Source organism: Arvicola amphibius, chromosome 7 (assembly GCF_903992535.2).
Source record: "Arvicola amphibius chromosome 7, mArvAmp1.2, whole genome shotgun sequence".
Lineage (NCBI taxonomy): Eukaryota > Metazoa > Chordata > Mammalia > Rodentia > Cricetidae > Arvicola > Arvicola amphibius.
The window spans coordinates 61,608,032-61,633,586 of NC_052053.1; the positions used below are offsets into that span (position 1 = coordinate 61,608,032).

Consider the following 25,555-nt stretch of genomic DNA (forward strand, 5'->3'; position numbering starts at 1 on the left):
CCCGGACGCCATTCTCTGAAAGCGGGTTGTCAGCATGGACGATGACCGCACAGCCACTCTCCCCACACCATCTGCAGGTGACAACAAGACTTTAGACACAGGCCACAGCAATTCTCCCACTCATGGGGAAGTGAACGGCATTTCTTTTTCCTTGGATCCTGCACTCTGCAGCTGCTTCAATCGGAATAAACTGGCCCATGTTCTACAGGCTCCATGATATATATATTTTTCATATATATATATATATGAAGAAAACACTCAATGAGTTCCCTGCCTCAACCAAGAGTCTCACTATATTGGCCACTGGCTGGCCTAGAAATCACTATATAGACCCGGCTGTCCCTGAACTCACAGAGATCCATCTGCCCTCTTTCCTGAGTGCTGATTAAAGGCCTGTGTCACCATGCCCAGCAACTTTTGGTCTATAAAAAAACTTCTAGAACATAGCATAAAGTGGCTCAGATAAGACACTTTTCTGTGAGCAGACTAATGGCAATTGCCACACAGTTACTGGGGAGCGGCCCTCTATCAGAAGTGGGTTCTTAATAACATGACAGGAGCCTTCTCCCTCACACTGTGACACCGTTTAGATGACACGATCAAAACTTACTTAATAATTTACCGGAGCCACATAAAAATTGCTGTAGCCACAGCAACACAGCTTGTTTGTCACTGAGAAAGCCCCCCTCCACACCCCAGTCACCACTCCTTTTTTGCGGACCTTTGTGTTAAATGTTGCGGGTGATTTACAAGGCTGTTACTCAGGTGTGGCTGGTGCAGGACTTTAGTCCGCTCACTACAGTATGCTTGAACTGAAGAGAGCTCTTATTTCCCTGCCCGGCTCTGAACTAACATCACAGAAATATCTATAAGCAACTGCGTTTAGGTGCAAAATTGGTATCCAAGAGAGCTTTCATTTCTTTGAAATGCAGATGTAAAAATCCGATTAAGGTCTTGTTATTTAAGGAACACACGCATCTCACACAGAAATGGCTTTCTCAATCACCATTCATGTTATTAAACTCATCCATTAAATTACATCTTAAAAGTCAGACGTGTGTGCAATGTTTTTCTCCTTCCATATTGATTTATATTCCTGTGGGACTGAAACAGTCCAATACTTTTACTGGCGTCTCACTGTGTATCATTTATATTGGAGTTTAATGGAAACCTCCTGAAGTATTTACGAAAAAGTCCACAAATAAGTATAAATCACACTTGAGCCCGCACACTTCTTTTTGTTTTGGTGCCAGTCCAGTAAGATGAAAATTCAGAGCGCGTTTTATACAGTATGTAAGCCTTCCAACCTACTCTGCTGAAATCAGGGCTCCCACCACAGAACCATTTACCGTGCCTTCGGAAAGTGGAGGCGCTCATTGAAGCCATTACGAAAATGAGGAGAAACACAGATTTTATGAGTGTAATAAAAATACAATGATCTAGACCATAAACCATCGTCTAGCGCTCTGCCTGCACTGTTGGTGTGCAGCGTTACCAAGGCCTTCATTTGCAGAGGGGTCCTCCAGGTTCTCCGGGCACCCTGATTGGTTCACACACGCAGCGCTTCCTTCCAGAGAGCCTGCCTGACTCTCTGAAGATTTGGTTAAGATTAAATCCAAATGAAACTTAATTTAAACAAACAATCTCAAAGGCACCTTGGGGGATAATATTTCTTTTTAGGTCAGTGTGTATAAAGGCAAAGAGGGAATTTTCTAAACCAGATAGATTGTAGCCTGACTGGGCACTGATTTCGCAAGTCGCTTTTCGGTCTGACGACCTTTCTTTGAGTCCCTTCCCTGGTGGGAACCTGGGACCCTCGCAGCCAGCCTGCAGCCTTGGTCTTCATCAACACTGTCTGCCAGTTGTACCCCAAGAATATGACAAAAGGTTTTAATTCAGATTTTAGGTGCAGATATGCAGTGCTCTAAGATTTCAGTCAAGACAGTTCTAATTTCTTCATATTTCTTCGTCTTGGCAGGTAATGTAATTTCTCATGTTTTTGGCATTTTTGTTTGAGTGACATAGAATATAATATTTACGGCCTTCTTCTTATCTGTCTAACACACCAATTGAGCCTGTTATGTGTGAGGCATTTGGGTGGAGACCTCAAAGGAGGAAGAATTTCCTATAGAGACAGGGGTGGTGTTTGGGGTGTCAGGTGTCTGCACCCCACCAATGACTCCCTCTGCTTGCTGTCTCATAGTGTATCACAATTCTCAGGCAGCGAGTGATCAACTCTACCTGTGGATCAAAGCAAATCTGCCCAGATGGGTTAGAAGGGAACCTTTGGTACTGGGTCCCAGGTATCCACTTCAGATGGTGGACTGTGGTCAGGATCCAGAGAAGAGTTTGAGGTACACCATCTCTGGACACTTGTCCCAATTGCCTGTGTCTTCCCTTGTAACCTGCCTTGAAGATATAGGATGATTTGAGCTCTATTGTCCTACATGTCTGGGCATCAGGGACCTGGAGTCTTCCTTTATGACTCCTTTCTATGTCACAGACAAATGTCATCCAATGGGACTTGGTAAGAGTAAAACCCATTAAACTGATGCCACTCTTTGTGAGGCCATGATCCTTATCTATCCAGAGGTGACATGGGCCAGAAACTCCCAATGACACTCAGTCCAGGTACTTGGCAGGGGGATTCTCTTTATGGTTGCTCAGCAACAAACAAATAGAAAGAGCCAAAGGCAGTAATTTAGGCCACTTTCTCTTCTACATTAAATGCATTCTTTGGCTGTTATTTAGGTCAGCTGAATAAGTTTACTGACATGAAATCCCATTTTGGCTTAAAATTCCATTGCTCTTCTTTGTCGGTCAAACTGTGTCTTTCCCAAGAGTCACATTAAAGTCCTGATCCCTTGTGTCTGAAACCCAGTTTGGAGCCATCATCCCTGCTGAAACCCTGCCAGAGCAGAGCCCATCCTAATCTCCCAGGATAGCGCCCTTATAGAAAAGGAGCAGCAGGGAGTGGCAGAAACAGGTGGCCACAGGAAGATGAATGGGGTGGACAGAAACAGCTGCAAGTCAAAGGATGCCAGGAGTTACCTGGAGGGACTCTCCCAAGCCTCAAAGATTACAGCCCCGCCCCCATGTGTTGATACCCAACTTCTGGTCTCTAGAACTGTGGGAGGATGTTTTAGGTATCTTAATCCAACCAATCTATGCTACTTTGTCATAAGAGTCCAAACAAATGAGTGCACTCATGGGGAGGTCACACACTGTCACCCCATTGTCAAAACTGTCTCCAAATGCTGTAAAATGTCAGTCCTGTTTGAATTTCAGTTGGTCAGTTAAAGCACATAGAAATAAATACTGCATCTCCTTGAAGTCAGTTTAAAGTATTACATATTAAACTAGCAAATGAAAATCAACCCAACTGAAAATGGGCAAAGGGTCTAGATAGACACCTTCTCTAAGAAGATGTGCAACAGTCAACAGATAAGGAAATGTGCTTAACATCACTATTGTTCAGACAATGTGTATCAAAACCACAAGGAGAGCTGGTTAGATGGTTCAGTAAATGGCCTACTGGGAATGGTGGTGCATGGCAGGAGCAGGTGGATCCCTGAAACTCATTGACCAGCTAGCTTACCTGAACTGATTTCAAGATTCAAGGAAAGACCCTGTTTCAAAACATAAGGTGGGAATAAATAAACAGAAGAGGGCTCTTGGTGTTGACCTCAAGTTGCTATGTGTGCATGTGCACATACATTTCTCTACACACAGGTTTGTGCACACACACACAGACACACACAAACACACACACACACACACACACACACACACACACACAGATGTATCCAGGCACACATACTACAAGATGTTGCCTAACTCCATTTGATGGCTATCATTTAACAAGAGAGACTGTGAGCATTGATGAAAAACAGAAGAGGGGCTTTACAGCAGTGTGCGTTGAGGATGAGGCATGAAGTGGCAGAACTATTATGAAAATCATGGCATGTAGGTCACAAATATAAAAATGGTATACCCTATAACTTAGTCCTTCTGATTCTGGGAATAGATCCCAAGGAAGATGAGACATGCAGGTTGGAAAAATCTATGTTCAGTTCACAATGGCCAAGACATGGAATGGCAGTCACTCATAGTAAGTGGCTAATAAGATGTGTAACACAGCGCCATGGGACACTACCCAGCCCTGAAAACATGGCAGCATGGGGAAGGACAACCTGCTAAATGCAAACGGTCTGGGAAGAAGCAGAAGCTCCCACAACCCCACTCACTTGTGATACTCAAGGGTCAAACTCAAGCGTATCAATATCACTGTTGCGGAGTCCAGTGTGAGCACTCATGTGAAGAGATGTAGGTCACTTCAGCTATAAGGAGTAAGTTCTTTAGATGGGGTGCGGAAAGCCCATAATACCGTATTGTGCTCTGGGTCCTGATGAGAGGGGTCCCAAGGCATTCCTGACACAAAATGAGAACTGGATAGATGGAGGTGTTAATCCATCTCATCTTACTAGTCATACGCAAAACAGTGTGTATGTCTTAAATACCTAAAACTAAAGAAACAAAAACAAAACAAGCAAGAAACCACTTCTACCAAAGCCCATGAGATCCAAGTAAAGGAACAATCAGCCTTTGTCCAGACATCATATCCCTGATCCTCTGGGCGAAAACACTAACTCCCTCACCCGAATTGCTTGTGATGGACACTTTCTTCTGTCGTGGAGCTACCCATCGTCGTACCCTTTTCTAGGTCGCCATCTCCGTAGAAGAGGAGATCCTGGTCTGGTTGCCAATCCAACCTTAGGTGCAGTCAATGCTTAATTAAAACAATTCAGTTTCTAAAAAAGGACCATTGTGGGGGTGAAGAAATGGTTCCGTGGTTTAAGAGCACTTCCTGCTACATTGCAGACGGACTCAGACTCCAATGCCCTAGCACTCCACACAACATCTGCAACTCTGTCTCAGGGGATCTGCTGACCTCTGCAGGGCCACTTGGCATGCCTATAGTGGCAAACATATATGTGCAGGCAAACACTCGTTGCATAGAAAATAAAAACAAATAAATCTTTGAAAGTCAAGTACTGAGCAGCCAAGATTTGCCTCCAGTAAAATGCTCTGTTTCTTTTTCAAAGGAAACCGTGTGTTTATGTAAAAGAGATAATTTAAAGCCATCACTACCAAAGGTCTTTGGGAGTCCTCCCAGGGACTGCTTGAATAGATGCACAGAAAACTGGTTTTTGATTTTTTAAGATAGGCATATTTGCATGCACACAGAAGCTGTTTGTATGGGAAGACGCTTTGCTTCAGAGAAAATGAAGCACTCTCAATCACGACTACACAGCTCATGTCTGTCATGAATAACTTCTCACAGGCTGAGCCCAGTAAGGATATGCTTAGTGCATGATGAGGGGCCAACTACAGAAGCCCAAGAACAGTGACGATTCCTGAGGCTAAGGAGATCAAAGAGGGAAACAACTTGTCTGTGGCATCATGCCACGAGGCCTCATACCGTGAATGTGTTCTCCTCAGCCTCAGACTGACCTTAAAAGTCATAAGCCCCCTGCCTCAGGCTCTTGGGTGCTGGGACTATAGGTTTGTACCACCATATCCTGTTCTGATATCATCTTAACTTTTATGTGATATGTGTATGTGTGTGTGTGCACGCACGCACATGTGCATGTGTGTAAATGCAAGCACAAACGCCACAGAACATAGTGTGGATGTCAGAGGACAACTTGTGGAAGTCAGTTCTCACCTTCTTCACCACATGGTTCTCTGGGATTGATTGAACTCAGGGTGTCAGGCTTGGCACCAGTGAGCCATCTTGCCATCCCTTTGACATCTTAGTCAACAAACACATTAGTGGCGGTATCTACCCACTAAGAGTTGATACATGGAGGCAATCCTAACTAGAGAATAGCAGAAACATTGATTCAAAGCGGCACACAGAAGCGGTTGCCCTGTGGCTAGTGAGCAGACCCCATGAGCACCAGACACAGGGGTACAGACTGCTGCCCGAAGGGGAGCATGTCTTGCTTTCCCTGGAAATGTTTTGTCTAAGGAGAAAAGAGAAAGCATAAAATCTAGTAGCTTGCACCTTTACTGGGAATGACCTAAGAGTTTTCTTGGACAGCAGGACAGCCTGCTTGTTTGTCAAGCAGGTTTTCCATGACTGGGGTGACCACCATATCATTGAGGAGGGTCTTGTAAGAGCAGTTCCCACAAACTCAAGTTCCTTCTACTCAGATGTGTGCAACCATTTTAGGTGCAGCGGTAGCCAGCTGTTTGGCATATGCATGATGCGTCTCCAGGAGCCACTTGGAATCCTGTGTGTTCAGCCTGCAGCCCAGTTCCTCAGGGAGAAGGGCCTCTGATAGTGCCACCATCTCATTTATCTTCCTCCCCTCTCTTTTTTCTAAAGTGAGGCCCTGACATGAAGTACACCTGATCCAGGTGTGAAACTCAAGGAGAGGGAGGGAGGGAGGGAGGGAGGGATAGGGGGGGAAAAAGGACAGGGAGGAAGTGGAGGGGGAGAGGAGGGAAGAAAGGAGGGGTAGGAAGAAAGGAGAATGCAATGGGAACGGGCAGTACACACAACAGCCAGCCAGGGCGTTTCCAGCTGTGTTTCGGTTATTTTGATCATCTCCTTGACACTCTGTAAGATCAGCCAGGAATGGGAAGGCTCTCAAGCAGAGATCACGTTGGCCTGTGAGCATATCTGTGAAGAATTTTCTTACTTGAGTTACTTGAGGTGAGAAGACCCACACTGCAGGTGGGAGGTACCACTCTGTGGTTTGTCCACTGCCCCCACTCTCAACTGTGCAGGTCATGTGACCAGTTCTCTTAAGTCCCTCACTGTGCCTTCCTGCTGTGGTGGACTAGCCAAATAAGTTTTTTCTCCCTTAAATTGATCTTGCCAGGGAATATATATATATATATATATATATATATATATATATATATGAGAGATATATATATATATCTCACATCAGAAGAAAAGAAGACAAGCTGTGATCCATTAATATACTTTAAAAAACAAACTCAGTAACTGTATCTATTTTTCCAAGCCTAAATTAAATGTTTGCATGGCACAGGGAATGGATGTATCATTTCTTACTGTAATGGCCACCTACCATGACCACGAACATGTCCATATGAAGCCCAGATTTAGATTAGGAAGTCTGTAAAGAGCTTTTATTGTTGTTGCTTTTTTCACTTTTAAAAGGTTGTGGATATGTGCATCCAAAATCCAGGAGATGAAACACTTGAAATTCAATGTCCTGGAAAGATACGTTTTCCCACTAAACTGCCCTGTTAGTTCCTGTGCTCACCTCCCCCAGGCTCAATACCAAGCCAGCGGAATCAGAGGGTCCCTCTCATCACCAAAACCAAGAACACAGGGATGGGTAACCATGACTGCTTTGCCATGATTGCCTAGAGCTAAAAGGCCCTGGGAACATGAGCCTTCCTGGAATCACGCCATGGACGTGGACCCAAAGCTTAGCTCAAGACTAATGCTGGCTAAGGACAAAGCTTAAGCACCTGGGACTGTCATGGGTTCCACTGGGATCAGTCTGGATGGCAGTCAGCTGCTGAGAGACCATCAGCCTTAACACCTAGAGACTGAAATATTTTTAATTAGTTGGCAAGGGACAATCACTGAGGTTTGCTGGGATTGTGCCTGGAAGACTAAAGGTTTGACTCCTGGTGGCATTGGGGACAGTGAGTAGCCTGGATGGAGAAGCCTGGCATATTGGGAAGTGGTGTTGCAGCTGATGGCCAGGCAACAAACACCAGTCAGGGCTGTGGGCATCTTACACATATGGTGATTAGCATTCTGCCATACCACTGCAATCCCAGGTTTCCAGTTCACCCTGATGATACCCTGAACATTTGGGAGGACCCCCGTAAACCTCTTTTCATGCCCCATGGTTTTTCGCTTAAGTTTATATTATAACTGTAGCATTAGGTTTATATGATAAACCTGTAGCCTTCAGAAATAGGCGCTCAGGGTAGGCACAGGAGGACAATGGCAAGGTGCACCAAAAGCCAGTGGTCAGTAAAGAGAACTTGCTGGATGCTTGCATGGATGGTCCTTGCCTCATCATCTACAGCCTTTCCTCATTCTCCAGGGAACATTGTATGGGTATCTCCATCCTTTTATATTGTCCTGTACCTTTGTGGGCATGCAGCAGGTATGGGGACCCCCTGTCTGAGAGGATTTCCCTGTGTTTGTGGAGACCCACATTCTACACCCTTCAACTCTTCGTAAACACATGAAGAATGCACCTCCCCATGCCTTTGCCAAGGGACTAATCACTGTTTCTTAAACGCTTGCCTCTTGGATGCTGGACGTCAGCACAGCAGGATCTCTGTGTTTCCCTTCTCTCCTTGGAGATGTGTTCACCAAGAAACCTGTCCTACCTCTGGGGCCTCTGTGCTCACAAGAAACATGATAAAAACACACCTGGGGGTCACCTGGATCTGGATTTAGAATGCGCTCTGTCCTAGCCAGATTGTGACCCTGGAAGGTCCTGCAAGGCTGCAAAGCCTCTGCTTCTCTTCTCGATAGAATCAGACCCATGAAATATGGTCCACATTTCAAACTATAGTAAGATATACATAATGTACAATTTGCTGTTGCCCAGTACTCAGCTCAGAGGCAGGACACACGTTCATGCTGCCAGGCAGCCATACCTACCACCCGTCTCCATAACATTCCCATCTTCCCAAGCTGAAGCACTGTCCCCATTAAACGCTGATCCTTCTCTCTGTGTGCATGTGGCACCTACGTTTCTGCTTCCTAACAATGACTATGACCACTCTTGGTGTCCCAGGTAATGTTTCCTGAGGATTACGCTACATCTCCATAGGATAGTTAGACACCAGATGCCTGTCCAGGGTCTTGCACCTGACAGATTGTATCGGATGTTACCTTACTTCCTCTGTCTCTGTCCTCCTTTAAATGGGAGCCTGCCTTCTACTCCACATGGCCCAGTGGGTAAGCAGAAGGCACCCTGAACACTGAAGTGACTTTTCTAGAGAAAGATCCTGGGACCTGTATGACCCAGCACACAGATCCTCTTTTTCAGGCATTTGCCCTCTTCAAAGAGCTCTCTGGCACGGACCTGTGAGCATTACAGACAGGGATGTGAGGAATTATGCTACCCTAGCAATTATTTCAGAAGGCCTCCATAAAACAGCACAACCTCAGAAGTCCAGATGAACACCCCTGCTTTAAAGACCCACTGGTGTGTAAACAGCCCTTCCAATGGAGGAACAGTGTCCCACATTACAGACAGGCCAGCCGGCCACCTGCCCCAGTCCTCCAGGGTTAGCTTGACAGGTGTCAGTAGCAATGGTGTGACAGCGAATAGGGTCCACATGTGGCACTGGCTCCCGAGGATCCCTCTCCTTCTGTGGCTTTAGAGCTCGAGGCCACCCTGCCTGCTCCTAGGAAATCCCTGGAATGTTCTAGTTTTATTTGTCAGCTCTCTGAACCACAGTCCCAGAAGTAGACATGGGATTCCAGACATGGCATGAGCAACATGGAGGCGAGGAAAAAATAATGCCTGATTTTTCCCTGCTCATGACAAAACGGTCCTACTTCACAGGCTGGATTTTTTTCCTTTAAAATATTTTTATTTTTCTTGCTGGACAATGGCAGTGAACACCTTTAGTCCCAGCACTCAGGAGGCAGAGTCAGGTGGATCTCTGAGAGTCTGAGGCTAGCCTGGTCTATGAAGTGAGTTCCAGGGCAGTCAAGGTTATACAAAGAAACCCTGTCTTGGCAAACCAAATATATACATGTAATATATAGCCCAGGCTGGCCATGATTGTCACTCTCCTGCCCCAGCTTCCTAAGCACTGATACTACAGAGGTCTGTCATTACAAGTCTAAAGTCATTTTCATCTCAAATGTGATTTACTCTTTGAGAAAAATCCATTGCTAAACGCTTACTTTGTCTCCTGTCAAGGAAGCTTGTGGGAAAGGGTTAACATGGGACTTCTCAGCTCTCAGGCAGCAGCTCACCCTCTCTGCTGTGGGTTTTCAGTTACAGACCTGATTAGCTGTGGAATGAAAATATTTGAAAAGATTTCTGCCTGTCTCACAGACATACAGACTTTAATCTTTCCATCATTTCCCCAAACAGCAATAGTTTAACAAGTGTGTGCAGAGCATGGGCACAGAAGTAGGCAAGAGTGTGCGTCTGTGAGGTTGGAGCCAGTGCTGTTCAGAAAGTCTCAGAGGGTCGATGATGCCCTTGTGTTCAGCCAGAACCTGCCAATGTGGCACTCCCTGGAAACAGTATCTGTGCCAGCTATGGTGACAGACGCCTGTAATTCTAGCGTTTGGGAGGTGGAGGCAGGGGGATGAGGAGTTCAAGGTAAGATGAAGTCACAGTGGTTAGGATGGACTGACGCCATTGCCTGGAGTTTGGATCAGGAGAGGAATGTGAACAGGGGTGGGGAAGACCATGACGTGATTGAGCTGGAGGCAGATGCTGCATTCGGTGGAGAGGTCCATGCAGAGTCACCCTCACTACCGCCACAAACATCTAGTCCATGGGACTAATCTGGGCTGACAGTGAATCCTGTTGTCTTTGACACTGGCTCACTGTGTGTAGTTACAGCAGCTGGAGGAAAGGATTGCAGCCATTGCTCCTTCCTTGGTTATTTACCATGAGACTACTTCACCCCGGCCTTTGACATGGAAGCTTATTCATGCCTAACAAGGTTAGCCTTTGAATCATGCTTTCGAGGTGCTTGGGTCAGTACCTCCCTAGAGCCAGACTTTCTTGAAGACAACCTTTATTTCTTAATAGTCTGTAACAATGTCTCTAGTTCTTTGGTCAAACACTTGTTCCTGTTGAAGGCTATACTTGCAACAGAGCAGAAGAGGACAGATGCCACCTTCAACCTGCAGTCTGATGTTCACAGCCTGTGCTTCACACGGAGTTTTATCCCTAAAAAATGCATTCCCATTTCTGTGGAGGTTTCCTGTCCTGCGAGAAGTTTTAGAAGGCAGGCTTCCTCTGTGCATGCTGCTTGGCCAGCAGCAAAGGTACCCGTCCTTTTGTACTTTTATGAGCTCTCATCTGGGACTCACTGAGGATGAGCCGTGCTGGGTAGATGTGGGCACCTCAGACATACAGCATGGAGGACCAGCAGTTGGACCTTCAGGTGCCAGCAAGCTAGTGTCCCTTCTTTATGGCTGCTCCTAGATCCTAGCTATAATCTTCTAAAATGGTATCCTTGAAATGGGTACATGTGATAATCTGTCTGCTTACCAAGCAGGCATGAGAATCTCCTAGCTATAATCCTGGCTGTAGCCCTGAAGTAGCCATGTTGAGAATCAGGCAACCTGGTGGAGGGGGTGTGGAAAGATTCTTCGTGTGTTTGTTTGTTTTGCTGTATAACCCTCCCTAGCTTCTGCAAGCTCGAGTGTAGAGACATCCTGAGGTGCAGAACCACTTCTGATTGCGGTAGCTGTTACCACAGGAAAGGTGCCCTAAACTATACGCTAAACTCTGACCGAAGCATTTCTCAAGTGACCCTGCACTTCATCTCACTTAAAATTTTTCCTTGATAATCCCAATTTCTTTAAAATGTCCTGGGGACAGTACATAGTGGTGAAGCTAACCATCTCTAGCAATTACAAATGTCAGCAATACACAGGAGACAAGTTACACCCTCCTACTTACTAGCCATGAACTTGGCTAAGCGATGCACTGCCTGGTTTCACAGACAGACATGGAAAACTGCACTTTCCGGTGAGAGGGAAGTGGGTGTGAGCAGCTGCTGCTGTACCGAGCCCTCCGAGGGTTGTGGCTGTGTTGGTGAGAGGCCCCTCTCATGCAGAAAACACTTGTACTTCTTGGTGGCTGAAGCACAAGTACTAGCAAAGGCGGAGGAGCCAGATGCCATCCACACATTTACTTGGGTGAGAACCCAGTAGGGTTAGGATCCTCTGGGCATTTTTTTTTTGTCCTGCCATCCAATTCAGAATGTTCTCTGTCTTTCTTCCTGGGTGTAGCTCTGCACAGTTGCGCAGTTAGATGGACGAGTTAATTCAAGAAGACTTTAAGTGTGGCTTCCACATGAAAAGCCTTCCCAAGATGACACGCCCAAGTTCCTTGTGAATGGACGATTTTCTTTTGGCTGGACAACTCTTGTGCACTTAACATGGAGGGGATCTGAGTATTCTCTGAGTTGAGGGACCATGATCTGCTCAACTGTGTCATACTTAAGAGCATCCACAGGGAGGCGCAGCAGTCCAGTTCCGATGGCGTGAGGAAGGCAGGTAGAGGGAGCAGGCAGTCACATAGACATGTAGCATGCTCAGCCTTACCCCTCCTGGCTGGCGAGTCTTGCACCCACAAAACAGGTAATACAATCTGAGGTTCAGTGTGTGTGTGGAAACAGGCTCCTGGGCAGGTGCAGGGACCCTGACCTCTTCTTTTGCATTTCTTCTTTACATGGTGTTGGGAAAGGGGACAGCAAAAGTTGAGAATGCCAGGTGATTTACTGACCTTTGGCTAATTAGTCTGTCTTTTGGGAATTAATAAACTGTAAAAGGGACCCAGAGGATTTGGCCTTGGGTTAGCACACTGTTGCAGCTCCCTTGCTTACCCAGCATTGGGCAGCAGCCTTCTGGGTCTCCTGCATTGCGCCCAGCAGTGCTGCTTTCTCCTGCCTATGTTGCAGGATCCCTGTCAGCTGACACATGGCCTGAGGGTACAGCTTGCTGCTGAGGGAGCCTAGCCCTATATACCAATGGGTGATCCGCCAATACACACCCCAACCACAATCTGTGACCCACCATGCCCCCCAAACCTAGTCCTATTTGGGCGGGGCACTCTGTTGACCCACCTAATTCTTTTTTAAAAAATTGATTTTTATTGAGCTCTATGTTTTTCTCTGCTACCCTCTCTGCCTCTTCCCTCCTCTTCAGTTCTCCCCCAAGGTCCCCATGCTCCCAATTTCCTCAGGAGCTCTTGTCTTTTTCTACTTCCCATGTATATTACTAGATCTATGTATGTCTCTCTTAGGGTCCTCATTGTGGTCTAAGTTCTCTGGGATTGTGATTTGTGGGCTGGTTTTCTTTGCTTTATGTCTAAAAACCACCTATGAGTGAGTACATGTGATAATTGTCTTTCTGTGTCGGTGTTACCTCACTCAACAAGTGGAAGACTTGTATGACAAGAACTTTAGATCTTTGAAGAAAGAAACTGAAGAAGACACTAGAAAATGGAAAGATCTCCCATGCTCTTGGGTAGGTAGAAATAACATAGTAAAAATGGCAATCTTACCAAAAGCAATCTACAGATTCAATGCAACGCCCATCAAAATTCCAGCAAAATTCTTCACAGACCTCGAAAGAATGGCACTCAACTTCAAATGGGAAAGCAAAAAACCCAGGATAGCCAAAACAATCCTGCACAATAAAAGAACTTCTGGAGGCTTCACAATCCCTGACTTCAAACTCTACTACAGAGCTATAGTACTGAAAACAGCCTGGCATTGGCATAAGAACAGACAGGAGGACCAATGGAACTGAATCGAGGACCCGGATATTAATCCACACACCTTTGAACACCTAATTTTTGACAAAGAAGCCAAAAATATCAAATAAAAAAAGCATATTTAATAAATGATGCTGGCATAACTCAATAACAACATGTAAAAGAATGAAAATAGACCTGTATCTATCACCATGCACAAAATCCAAGTCCAAATGGATCAAAGACCTCAACATAAAGCCAGCCACAGTGAACTTTATAGAAAAGAAAGTGGGAAGTACACTTGAACGCATTGGCACAGAAGACCACTTCCTAAATATAACCCCAGCTGCACAGACACTGAGAGAAACAATTAATAAATGGGACCTCCTGAAACTGAAAAGCTTCTGTAAAGCAAAGGACATGGCCAATAGGACAAAACAGCAGCCTACAGAATGGGACCCACCTAACTCTGCCCTCATCTGTGCATCTTAGAACTACTTCCCAAGTCTCAGCCTTGTTCTGGGCAATGCAGGATTGTGCTGGGTGGAGAGACCAGGACGGCCTTTAAAATAAAATTAAAAATCCTCAAAGAAGTAAACTATATTTTGAACACATTTTTTACCTTCATAAAAATAAAACAATAGATAAAAGGCACATTTGAAGGCAATATACTATAGATATGTATTAATTTCACTTCTTCATCTTTTATATAGCTAAATTATAATGTGGCTAAGGAATAATAATCTTTAAAACATCAAACATCTCAGATGAGGAAATAAAGGACTCATACAGCTTCTGTAATATCTGAAAAGCACTATAAACAGGGTTGAATTGGTGTCGCTGAATCCAAATGTGTTAAGGACAACTCATTAAAATTTTACCTTTAGAAAAGAAAATTAGTGAAAAAGATTCACCTGCCAGAAGTCAGCCACAGTGGCAGGAAGTGGGCCCTGGGTGGCAATGTACGCAGGGTTTCGTGGGTCGTGGTCCATCTGCAGGAACAAGAGAGTGGGGATAAGGATCAGTCACACAGCAGAAAGACATCGTGACAGGGCAGCGCAGCTTCCACCCAGGGCTGTTCATAGACAAGGTCTGCACGGCAAGCTCGATAGCCCTCAATTAAAATAAACGTACAAAAGCCAGGGACGTCCAATTGATCGAGTCCTCCAGTCTGGCTACCATTTTGCAGAGAAGAGTCCAGCAAAACAAAGCCAGCACTTGGTTGAATGGGCGATGCTGTTCAGCACACACTGAGACTCAGCTTGGGGTCGGGGGACAACTTCCACCCACTCCAGGATATATGGAAGCCTGCCAGAACTGGGGTTTAGTAGGGAGTGGGTAGGCCAGAGCAATGGGCCATGGCCACATGCAGTGGACAAGTCTGTGAGTCTTGTAAGAGCATACACATGAAGAGATGCCTGGGGAGGAGCTCATTCATGTCTAGTGTTTTGTCCATCTTGGGAGGGGCACATGCAGCTAGCCATCTGCCTGGGGATCACTGGCCTGTTTCAGTGCATCTGTGTCTTTCATATGTCTGTGTGTCCATTGTGTGTGTGAATGTCATGGTTGTATGTATATAAATGTCTGTGTCTAATGTGTCTGTCTGTATATGTATCTTTGTGTGTGTGTAAGTCTGTGTGTCTGTATGTATGTTTATGCATCTGTATGTGTGTATGTTTTCACGTCTGTATTTGTGCCAGCACCTCTGTGTGTATAACCGTATGTGCATTCACAGGCATTTCACAGACATGGGTCAGCCTTGTAGAAGCTCATTTCTGTCTCATCTCTTCCCTGACTGAGAGACTGAGAACAAAGAATGCGATTGAAGCTAGTTGGTTTGTCGGCACGTGCCTCGCTCGCACCCATAGTGGACGGCCAGACAACAGACCTTAATCACAGTGCTTAACTTGAAGACTGATGATGTAGGGAAAAAAGAAAATGAACACAAGAGCAAACATTGTGAGTGCAAAGGAAAGAAAGCCAGATTCACGAGCTTCCTGCAGGGTAGTCATTGGCCACTCTGCAAATAACAGGGACCCCAGGCATCACTCTCCCCAAGTTACAGAGCAGTTCTGCCCCTTTGATAGGGACCCCAGAGACCAGCCCTGGGGGAGGAGACTCGGACATTGTATAGGGGTAGAATCTGGTCAAGAGAGCTACAGTAAGACCCACCCTGTCCTTGGCAAGTTTAAAGCTGGCATCCAGCATTTGGACTTTTGTGTTTGATTAAAGATGTAGAATGTGGTGTGAGGCTGTGGCTGAGTGGTAGAGCACTTGCCTAGAATGTAGAAAGCCCTGAATTCGAATAACAGCATGTGTGTATGTGCGTGCGCGTGTGCACACACACACACACACACACACACAAGGGGGCTGCATTTAAAAATAACTGTTGACAATTCATTTCTCAGCACAGCAATAAAGGTAACAAGTTTTAACCATATGCTCAGTGTGGAGGCTCAGGGAAGTGTCTCGAGACCCGTGAGCCCAAGCACAGCTTGCAAGCACTCGCAGGGATGATGGCTGTCAGCACAGAAAGGTGCTGGACGCACCTTGTAATTATGTGAGCCATAAAGGAGGGCAGGAGCACAAAGCAGCTGGTGCAAGTAATTCCAACAGAACAGCCATGCGATGCTGGCTGCATGGGGCAGCGGAAAAGCTTTCTCTGCATCTAATTTCATGATTCATAATTAAAACTGGACCTCGTTTTGAGATTCACAGCATACACAATACAGGTAAAATTATGTTTCTCTCACTGAAAGCCCCAATTAAGATGTTTCAGCAGAAAAATGCTTAGCAAAAATGAGGAGTTTTGATTTTTCAAAATATGCATTTGCTGAGGGTGACAGCTATTTACAGAGACCCTGTCTCTCCTGCAAACAGCCAGACAGAGGAAGGGGCGCCCCACTCCCTTCTCAGATGTGATTTCTTTTGCCCAAAACAACATAGACTATAGCACATTTTAAAATTGTGACATGTTCAAACTACCAATTAAACTGTTTTCAGAATGAGAAATATGAGATTAAAAGGAAAAATACGGGCAGTGTTTTGGGAGGACAAACACATTCACTTTTGTGATAGGTCTGAACTGTCATTAAAGAAAAATTCTCTAAGCCCATCAGCCTTGTTCAGACAGCAGACAGAAGTAAAGGAAGCCAAAGGCAGTACGGGAAGTGCCCAGGAGAAGAGGTGGTAAGCAGTGGCAGACACAGGGCACAGAGGGGATGTGCAGACCATGCCACCTTTTCAGGAGGTGACTGTAGAATGGAGCGGCTAATGAAAGTAACATAGACAGATAACTGTCCTCCATCAGGTGACTGTACAGAGCACTTGGCACCCACCAGTGTGGGGCAGCAGGAAGCAGGCCCTGGTTTGGTTCAGTCAGAATAGAAGTGAGGCAAATATTTAGCTAGACAGACAGAAGACTCACATCTGAGTCTTCAAGGCAGGCTAACTCTGCTTGGGGGAGGCTGATGAGTTTCTATGAATGAGACTTTTCTGACAACAGGCCTGTCTGGTGGGCAGCTACCATAGCATCCACTCAAGAATCCTCTACCCCTCAAGGCTAGTGTTTACCTCTTTCCTCCACATTGCTTTCCACTTCTCCTTATAGCCCCAATCTGAACAGTGATGTGTTGGCATAAGCAGCCAGGTACACAGTCTCTGGGGCTCTAGGGCTCAGTCCTGCTATGTACCAGAGTGGAGTGTGGGTGTACCTGGCACTGTGACTTACAGGTACATGTTGTCCACTGGAACTCCACGGGCATGAGTCCACTTCTCAAGCCCTAGCAGGTATTCCAAGTACATCAGTAAACTCTGGCGAAGCATCGAGATGGAAGCCGTGCTCTAAAGAGTGGCCTCTGTGGGGATATGCCTACACTTGCTTTGTGGAGCCTCCATTGCACTCTTGGGAGCACATTGTTTAGATTCCAGTGGCAAGACAAGAAACTGGCAGGGCAGTGGCCTCATCAACCCCGCCTCCCTAATGGGGGCTCCCTCGGTGACCCAACCTGTTCAGAGAGATGAGTATAACAGCTAATCCAACTCAACTACTTCAAGGAGACCAAGTCAGAAGGCTCTAGCACCCAAGTGTCCCGAGTCCAAGAGTTCTACTTGAATGGCACAATAAAAAGGGAATCCATTCACTGGTGTTGAGCCTAGCCCTTGCTGCACTGATTTTCAGGGTGTTATCACAACATGGGGTGAAAGTCCATGTATTTCTAAATGCATAACTTGAAGAACAAGCCAGTGTCTTTCTGTTAAATATGAATGGGAACTGCTAAATGTGAGAGTTACTGGCTCCTTTACTCTAAAGCCCTTAGCAATTTTCCAAAGAAAGCTGACTTTAAAAACAGAGCATCCAGTGTTCCAAATCAGAAGCCCTGAAGAACTTTGGAGGAAGGAGGAGGGAGGAGGGAGAAGGGAGGAGGGAGGAGGGAGGAGGGAGGAGGGAGCTCATCGCCACTTCAGGCACTCCTGAGGAAGTGTCTACTCCAGACTGGTCCTGTCCTCCCCAGACTGCAGCTCCAAATGGCCAGCTTAGGAAGAGGCACAGGGTCCTGGGTGTTGGAGTCATTCACAGTGGGTGTATTTACCCTGGTGCCCCCATGTCCCCTACATCCCTGACAGGTTCACCAGAATACTTTTTTTCTTCTTTTTGGTTTTTCAATATGCTGGCTGTCTTGGAACTCTCTGTGAAGACCAGGAAAGCCTCAAACTCAGTGATCTGCCTGCCTCTGCCTCTCAAGTGCTGGGATTAAAGGCCTGTGCCAACATACATGGCCAGCATGTTTTCTTAAAAGCAAACAGGACTATACTCTGGTCCTGATGAAAAGTCTTCATATGGGGAGGTCCTGGGTATTTGGGCTTTGGAACCAAGAGACACTGCTTAGAGCCCTTTCATACTCTGAGATTTCACACTTACGTATACCAAACTCACAGGCGCAGATGTTTGCCCGAATATTTTCTGAGAGCCCACGATTTGTCCCCCACACTTGGCCAGTTTCTGAGGACATCTGCCATCCTTTTCTTAGGATCCTCCCTGTCCTGACTTAAATTAGTTAAATGCATTCAGACTAAAACATTCATGTTCCTCCCATCATTGACTAGGACGTATGACTGAGCTTGCTTCTGGGTGGTGTTAGGAGTCTCAGGCTGCTTCCAGGTCGCACATTGAGTGCTTATTTGAACCACGACCGAGTGGGTGGCCTTACTTAGTCTCGAGGCCTCCAGAGTAGCTAAGCCCAGTGATTAGAGTAGGTGATGGTTTTTCTCTCTCACAAGCAGTACGTGGGATGGCAGAATCCCCGTTTACTCTCATGACCCCTGTTTAAAAGCAAAGACTGCTTTTTATTTACTACGGGGTGACTTTCCTGAAATGTAATGAGAACTAGGCACAGATGTAATTATCATCATTTTATATGGCATGGCCAGGGCTGTCTGGGTTGTAACTGTATGCTAGCTACTCATTCAGAGGCCGCTACAAAGGTCGTTATCAGGCTTCCTCCAGTTATCTCAGAGAGACGGCACAATGAGTTTCTTCTGGCTTATTCTTACAATCCATATTTAGAAGGGGGAAAAAAGAATTATAATATGAAGTGAAGAGAAAATGAAAGTTACCAGAATATTGCCTTTTCAGCTGACCCTTCTGACCTGAAGCCATGGACAGCAAGGACTGGGAAGTCACTCTAAACACGAGCTCATCGGACTCTTGGTCTGTGGATGGTGTCACTATGACCCATACCAACTCACACCAAGGCAAGGCTTCAGCCTGAACCCTAGCTGCGTGGCATGTGCCCTTGACGTTCAGGCTTGGAAATGACTGCTACTTCCGTTCTGGCTTTTTCATCCAGTTCTTTTCAGGAAGGAGGGATCAGGGCAAGAAGGAAACTGCTTCAGCTGGCGTTGAGTGGCTGTCACCTGTCAGTCTTCTGTCATGTGGAGTCTGAGCCTGGGCACATGCTCAGACGTGAGTCAGCCAGCGAGGCTGCAGCCGGAGCTTGAATTAGTCCTACACCGAAAGACTGCATGAGCAACTATAAATGAGAGCTACTGAGACATACGAGCCCAAGCTTCAAAGTCCACACTTGCTGAGGTAAAGCAGCCAGTTCCTAGCGATGCACATGTATGTAAGTCTGTATGTGTACGGATGCACATGTATGTAAGTCTGTATGTGTACGGATGCACATGTATGTAAGTCTGTATGTGTACGGGTGCACATGTATGTAGTCTATATGTGTACGGGTGCACATGCAATGGTCTGGGTCCTGGTAGTTTAGACAAAGCACCAATTCTTCATTCGGTTCATGTCTCCACAGGCCCACACTCACTGTGCGGGATGTGGGAGGTGTCAGGAAGAGGGATCAGCTGCATATGCTGGAGTCTTAACAGCAGTGTCACTCAGTGGGGATGGTAACGTCTCATAAGAGTCTGTCCCTTTCCCGCAACTGCTGGACATGTTCTCATAGAGGAGTGGAAAGAGCCGAAGGCATGATGATCCAGGTTTGTAACCTGGAAATGACCTGCGCACTTTTAGTCTATGGTGTTGTGGGGACCTCATCAGAAAACGCTGCAGGCCCTGTTTGGTGAATGCGAACTTCGGAACTGAAGCGAGGTTCCTGATATTTCCCCGAGTCCAGCTAAGGGAAACTTCCAGTGTGATGAATGTTACATCTGTCCCAGGACCCACTGCTTTGATCAGGATGCCTCTGCACATGGTTTGTGATTCTGCTCAGCTTCTTCGCTTCCAATCACAACAACCCAGCTCCACAGTGGGAAGCCAGTACAGCCTCTTCTGACACCCAGCTTTCCAGTTCCCTTCCTCCACACCAGATTCCCCCTCTTCTTTGCCAGCCCTTAGATGGCTCCAACTTTTCTCTTTCCAGTCACCTCTTCTGAGGCTGGAAACAAGGGCATCCATCCCATGCCTAAAGTTGTGCCACTGAGGAAGTGTGACATCGCAAGAATGCCGAGGAACAGCCCTGTGTTCCCCCTCCGCTGTGACCATGGACTTACGATGGGGCTGGCATTGATGTAGTCTGAATTGCTATGGCTGTTCTGTGACTTCAGCAGGATCCTGGAGTGGTCATCTGCAAGCAAGCAAGAACAGAAGGTTAAATTTCTGTGTAGACCTCTGACTCTAGCAGAGCTAACCACTGCTTGGGTGGGCTTGGGGTGCCTGTATGGGCTCCATGTGCTCCAAGGCTCCCTTCTAGCCTTTCTGGTGCATGCCTTGCAGTGTGGGCCTTTCCGTTCCATGCTCCATATTTGAATCTTTGGTATAAGGGTTGTGTACAGGGTATGTAGGGAAAGGTACCAAGGGCCTCATGCTTAGCAGAAACCAGACACCTTGACAGTCTTCCGGTGTAGAGCTCAAATGCCAAGTTTATCTTCTGTTCAGCATTAACTGAGCACTGGCCTTGCAGTGACAGATAACTCTACCAATATACAGTAAATAAACATAAACATGAATATTAACAGGAAGGCCACCATTCAAAATGTTTGTTTATAAATCATTAAAACCTTCCAATTGCTAAAATTTAGTTTCAAAGGGAAAGCAAGAGCCGAAGAAAATGCAGATGGAAAGGGTACAAGGAGAAACATGTCCACTGTTAAAGAAAGAGCACGCCCTCGAAGGGAAGACAGGGACTACAGTGGAAACCACCCCCAGTGAGATCAGTGAGGCCACATCTTAGCTAGGGAACAGGCCACCCCCTGCCTGCTGTGACCCTCTGTGCCATCTCTCCAGCAGTTTCCAAAGTGTGGCCTACGTGGAAAGAACAGGGTCTGTGTGATACTGGGGCAGACATGAAGACAGCAGGGCAGAAGATACCAGATTCTGTCAATGCTCCTTTCCTCCTTCAAATGCTACCACCACTTTTGATCATTGCCCCCCCCACCAGAGATGTTTCTTTGGGGAGCACACAACACCGTGTCTCTTATTCTGGGGAGACAGAGCAATCTGTGTAGGAAGCCCTTGGCCTTCCTTAGATAGGGCCACTTCCTGTAGAAGGTAGAGCCTTCCCCAGATAGGCCATTTCCTGTAGAAGGTAGTTCTTAGGTACCAGAGTTGCCCTGCTGTATCAGTAAAGCCTTGAGGACCCCCCCCCAACTTCTGTTTCTGTAACTTCATTTTGAGACAAGGCCTCATTATGTAGCTTCAACTGTCCTGCAACTCACTCTGTAGACCAGGCTGGCCTCAAACTCATAGATATCCACCTGCCTCTGCCTCCCAAATGCTGGTAATGGTAAGGTATGCACAGCCATGCCTAGTTCTTTCATTTCTCTTGAAGATTTTACTTAAATTTAAAGAAAAATGTGTGTCAGTGTGTATGTGTATGTGTGTGTGTGTGTGTGTGTGTGTGCGCGCGCGCGCGCATGTGTGTGTGTGGTGGGATGTGGGTCAGAGGACAACTTTGTAGAGTTGATTCTTTCCTTCTCTCTTTAATGTGGGTAGGTTCTGGGAACTAAACTCATGTTCTGAGTTTGCATGGCAAGCATTTTATCTACTGAGCCATCTTTTTGCCTTTAATTTAATATTTTTATTTTTAACTATGTGGGTTTATCTGTGGGTATGTGCATATGTGAGTACAGAGGTATTCAGTTCCCCTGAAGCTGGACTTAGAGGTGGCTGTGAATTGGCAAAGTGGGTGCTGAAAACTAAACCTGGGTCCTCTGGGAGAGCGGTAACACCCTTACCCACAGGACTCACTCTCCGGGTTTCATTTTCCTTCTTTGACAGGATCTCCTATAGCACATACTACCCTCTAATTCACTATGTAGTCATCAACCTTGAATATATAATCCCCCTGCTTCCACATCTCCAGTGCTTGGACTGTAGGCACTCACCATCACACTAGATTTATGTAGGGCTGAGGATCGAACCAATGACTTCATACATGCTAGGCAACTGTCCTATGAATTGAGCTACATATACCACAGCCATAATTAAATACAATTATTACAATAACAACACAATGGCAGGGGCTGGAGAGACGGCTCAGTAGTTTAATCGTATTTACTGCTTTTCCAGGCGACCTCAGTTGGGTTCCTAGCATCCGCATCGGTGGGCCACAATGGCCTACAACTCTGGCTCCTGGGAATCATCACCAGCTCTCTTCTGACCTCTGAGGAAATCTGCACACATACTCACACACAGACACACGTGCATGCATGTAATTCAAAACAACCACCACCCTGTTCTAGAGTTGGGGAAGTTAGAGACTTATGACAGATTGAACTTGGGAAGCGTGGTCTTCTGGGGCTCTTGGCAGCAGGGGCTCGAGGTCAACAGTCTGTCAGAATGTGCTGGGAGTGTTTCCAGCAGAGACAGGATGAAGGCTCACACATCTTACAGTATGAACACCCATCTATCCATCTATGTGCCTGTTGAGGGTTGCAGAAGCATCTTGAAAGCATTTAAGACAGTAGATGTTAAGACGTCTCTGCAGTTTTGAGCAGAGATATGGGTGATTAAAAAAACTCTCATGGACTTGATGGTTCCTTCCTGCATAATTTTTTTGAGATAGGGTTTTTTGTTGTTGTTCAAGAGTCCTGGCTGTCCTGGAACTTGCTTTGTAGACTAGACTGGCCTGGAACTCAGAGATCCATCTGCCTCTGCCTCCTGAGTACTGGAATAAAGGCATGCACCACCACTGCCCAGCTAAGGAATATTATTAATTTCTCCAGTATTCTATATTTTCACACATACTATAAAAAAGAGAGGCCTTCAAGTTGGCATTGGCAGCCAGTTAAACTGACTCTGTAGAGCCACGTTACTAGCTGCTTCCAGAGTACTCCAGAGAGGCACCTGGAAATCTGACTTGCTCTAGATGTTCTCAACACGCCATCTCCAGCTGGGTGCCTCTTCTGAGAAACATTTATAAACAGCTTTGGCTGGTGTGGGAGAGAATGAGGAAAAGAGACCACAGCTTGTGGTTTCCTGGCTCCAGTGTTGCCTGCTCAGTAAGGGATGTGTGAATAATGCTAGGGAGGTCTGAGAGTGACTATGATTTCTTAAAGGGCCACTGTGGCCCAGATGGGGTAGCTGTGTGCCTGGGTTTAGCAGGTGGCTGAACTTTCATAAAAATGTCCCCAACATCCGGAGGCTCGGGGAGAAAATATTGGGTCCAGTCTGAATATGAAAAGGACCTGTCACGGCGGCTGCTGCCTGCCACTGGACAGCAGGGATGGCTCCACGGCACTGCTGTGGGTCTCTGTGCTGAGCACAGGCAGGCTGCACAGTCATCCTCCGGTAATCTCTGCAAGAGCTTCAAGACAAGGAGAGGCCTTCCTGCCCTCAGACAGTATGTTTGCTTTTGTATGTTGCAGCATTTTGCTGTTGAACTTTTATTTTTAACATTGGTCCACTTTGGGCCATGTATCTGGGAACCCAAGAGGACACCCCAGAAGGGCTAGTGCACCATGGACAGCAGGGGCATGCACAATGAAAAGTCAGTAGCAAATCTCCAATGCCATTTGTGGTTTCCTTTCCCTGTTCATAGTTTTAAAGCAAATGCTATGGAAGCCAATAAAATACCGCATAATACAGTATTACAAGTGTTAAAGACAGGCTTCCTAAACTGCAAGGTTTCGCGTGCCTGCCTGTCCTTCAGGATGTTAATGGGGGTAGATGGGCCTATGAGATCAGTCTATACATGTGAGACCAAGAGCAAGTTCCAGGGAAGATGGATGGCTATGCACAGGCAGCTAGCCCACTACGATCTCTAGCTTATGGAAGACACTCCTTCCTGTCCCAAGGACAACACACAGGCCAAGATCTAACGGCATCCTTGAGCCATTTCAGTTAATAAATGGGTATGTTTTACAAAATAGTCCGAGAACTCAGAAGTCAAGAACATCTCACTTTCTGCATCTGGTATTAATTGGAGCTATTTTCTTTCAAACGATTTTCTTTCAAACAATTTCATTATCTGGGAGGGACAGAAACATATACAAAGGATATTATTAATCAAACCCACCACATACCTTCCTCTTCTTACTTAGCCAGTATCTGTCATGCATTATTACTTGATTCAGAAATATTCTTAATTTCCACATTATTTATTTATTTATTTGGTTTTCGAGACAGAGCTTCTCTGTGAGACTGTGGTTTCCTGGAGATCTGGATGCCTGTCAGCCACCACCTGAAAGTGCATGCGATCATCTGGAACTGGAGATCTGGATGCCTGTCAGCCACCACCTGAAAGTGCATGCGATCACCTGGAACTGGAGATCTGGGTGCCTGTCAGCCACCACCTGAAAGTGCATGCGATCATCTGGAACTGGAGATCTGGATGCCTGTCAGCCACCACCTGAAAGTGCATGCGATCATCTGGAACTGGAGATCTGGGTGCCTGTCAGCCACCACCTGAAAGCTGGGACCTGAACCTGGGTCCACTACAAGTGCTCTTAACCACTGAACCATTTCTCCAGGCCAGGTTAAGGCTTTCTAAAATACTCCCAAACATACCCGGACATGTGTCTCCATAGTGATTCCAAATGTAGCCAAGCTGATAATTAAGACTAACATTTGCAGGGGCTGGGGAGATCAGGAAGTTAAAACAACTCTCTTGAGACTTGTAAGCTGGGTGCAGCTGACTGCTTCACCTCCCACATCTGGCTTCCTTGTCTGCCCAACACTGGGTCACAGGCAGCATAGTGGCTTCTCTGACTCAAGCTGGTATGAGTCCTCTCATTTTAGCCCACTTGCTTTTGTCTCACGAAGACCTAGGACACCAACTCTTGGGTGGAACGCTGCTCTCTTGACCCCACCCCTATCCCGAGCTAGATGACAAGGAGTAACCAGCAGACATTTAGATATCTGGTCTTCAACTCTCTGGCCTGAGATTTCTGCTGTCTATGGGTGTCATGGGTACTCAGATGCATGTGTGGTCTTGATTGGAACTCCGAATAGGGTTAGCCTGGTTCCTGATGACAGGCTACCATTAGCCAATCTTTGGAAGCCTCACTCTGTTGACCATGTAAAACTATGAGCAGACAGGGATGGAGATAGGAAGGTGAGGAGGAAGTGCGTCTGAGGATGGGAGGCTCCAGGCATGGAGGCTGTGGGACATGCTGAT

The 25,555-nt window shown here is 46.3% G+C and overlaps 1 protein-coding gene across 1 annotated transcript in view; it reads right to left on the bottom strand.

The window, feature by feature from the left end:
* Positions 1-25,555, bottom strand: part of Ptprn2 (protein tyrosine phosphatase receptor type N2) — a 761,869-nt gene that overhangs the window by 26,657 nt on the left and 709,657 nt on the right. Inside the window, 4 exon segments of the mRNA XM_038337154.2 lie at positions 2-71; positions 2,359-2,363; positions 14,393-14,470; positions 20,490-20,563. Coding sequence (XP_038193082.1) covers positions 2-71; positions 2,359-2,363; positions 14,393-14,470; positions 20,490-20,563 — 227 coding nt within the window.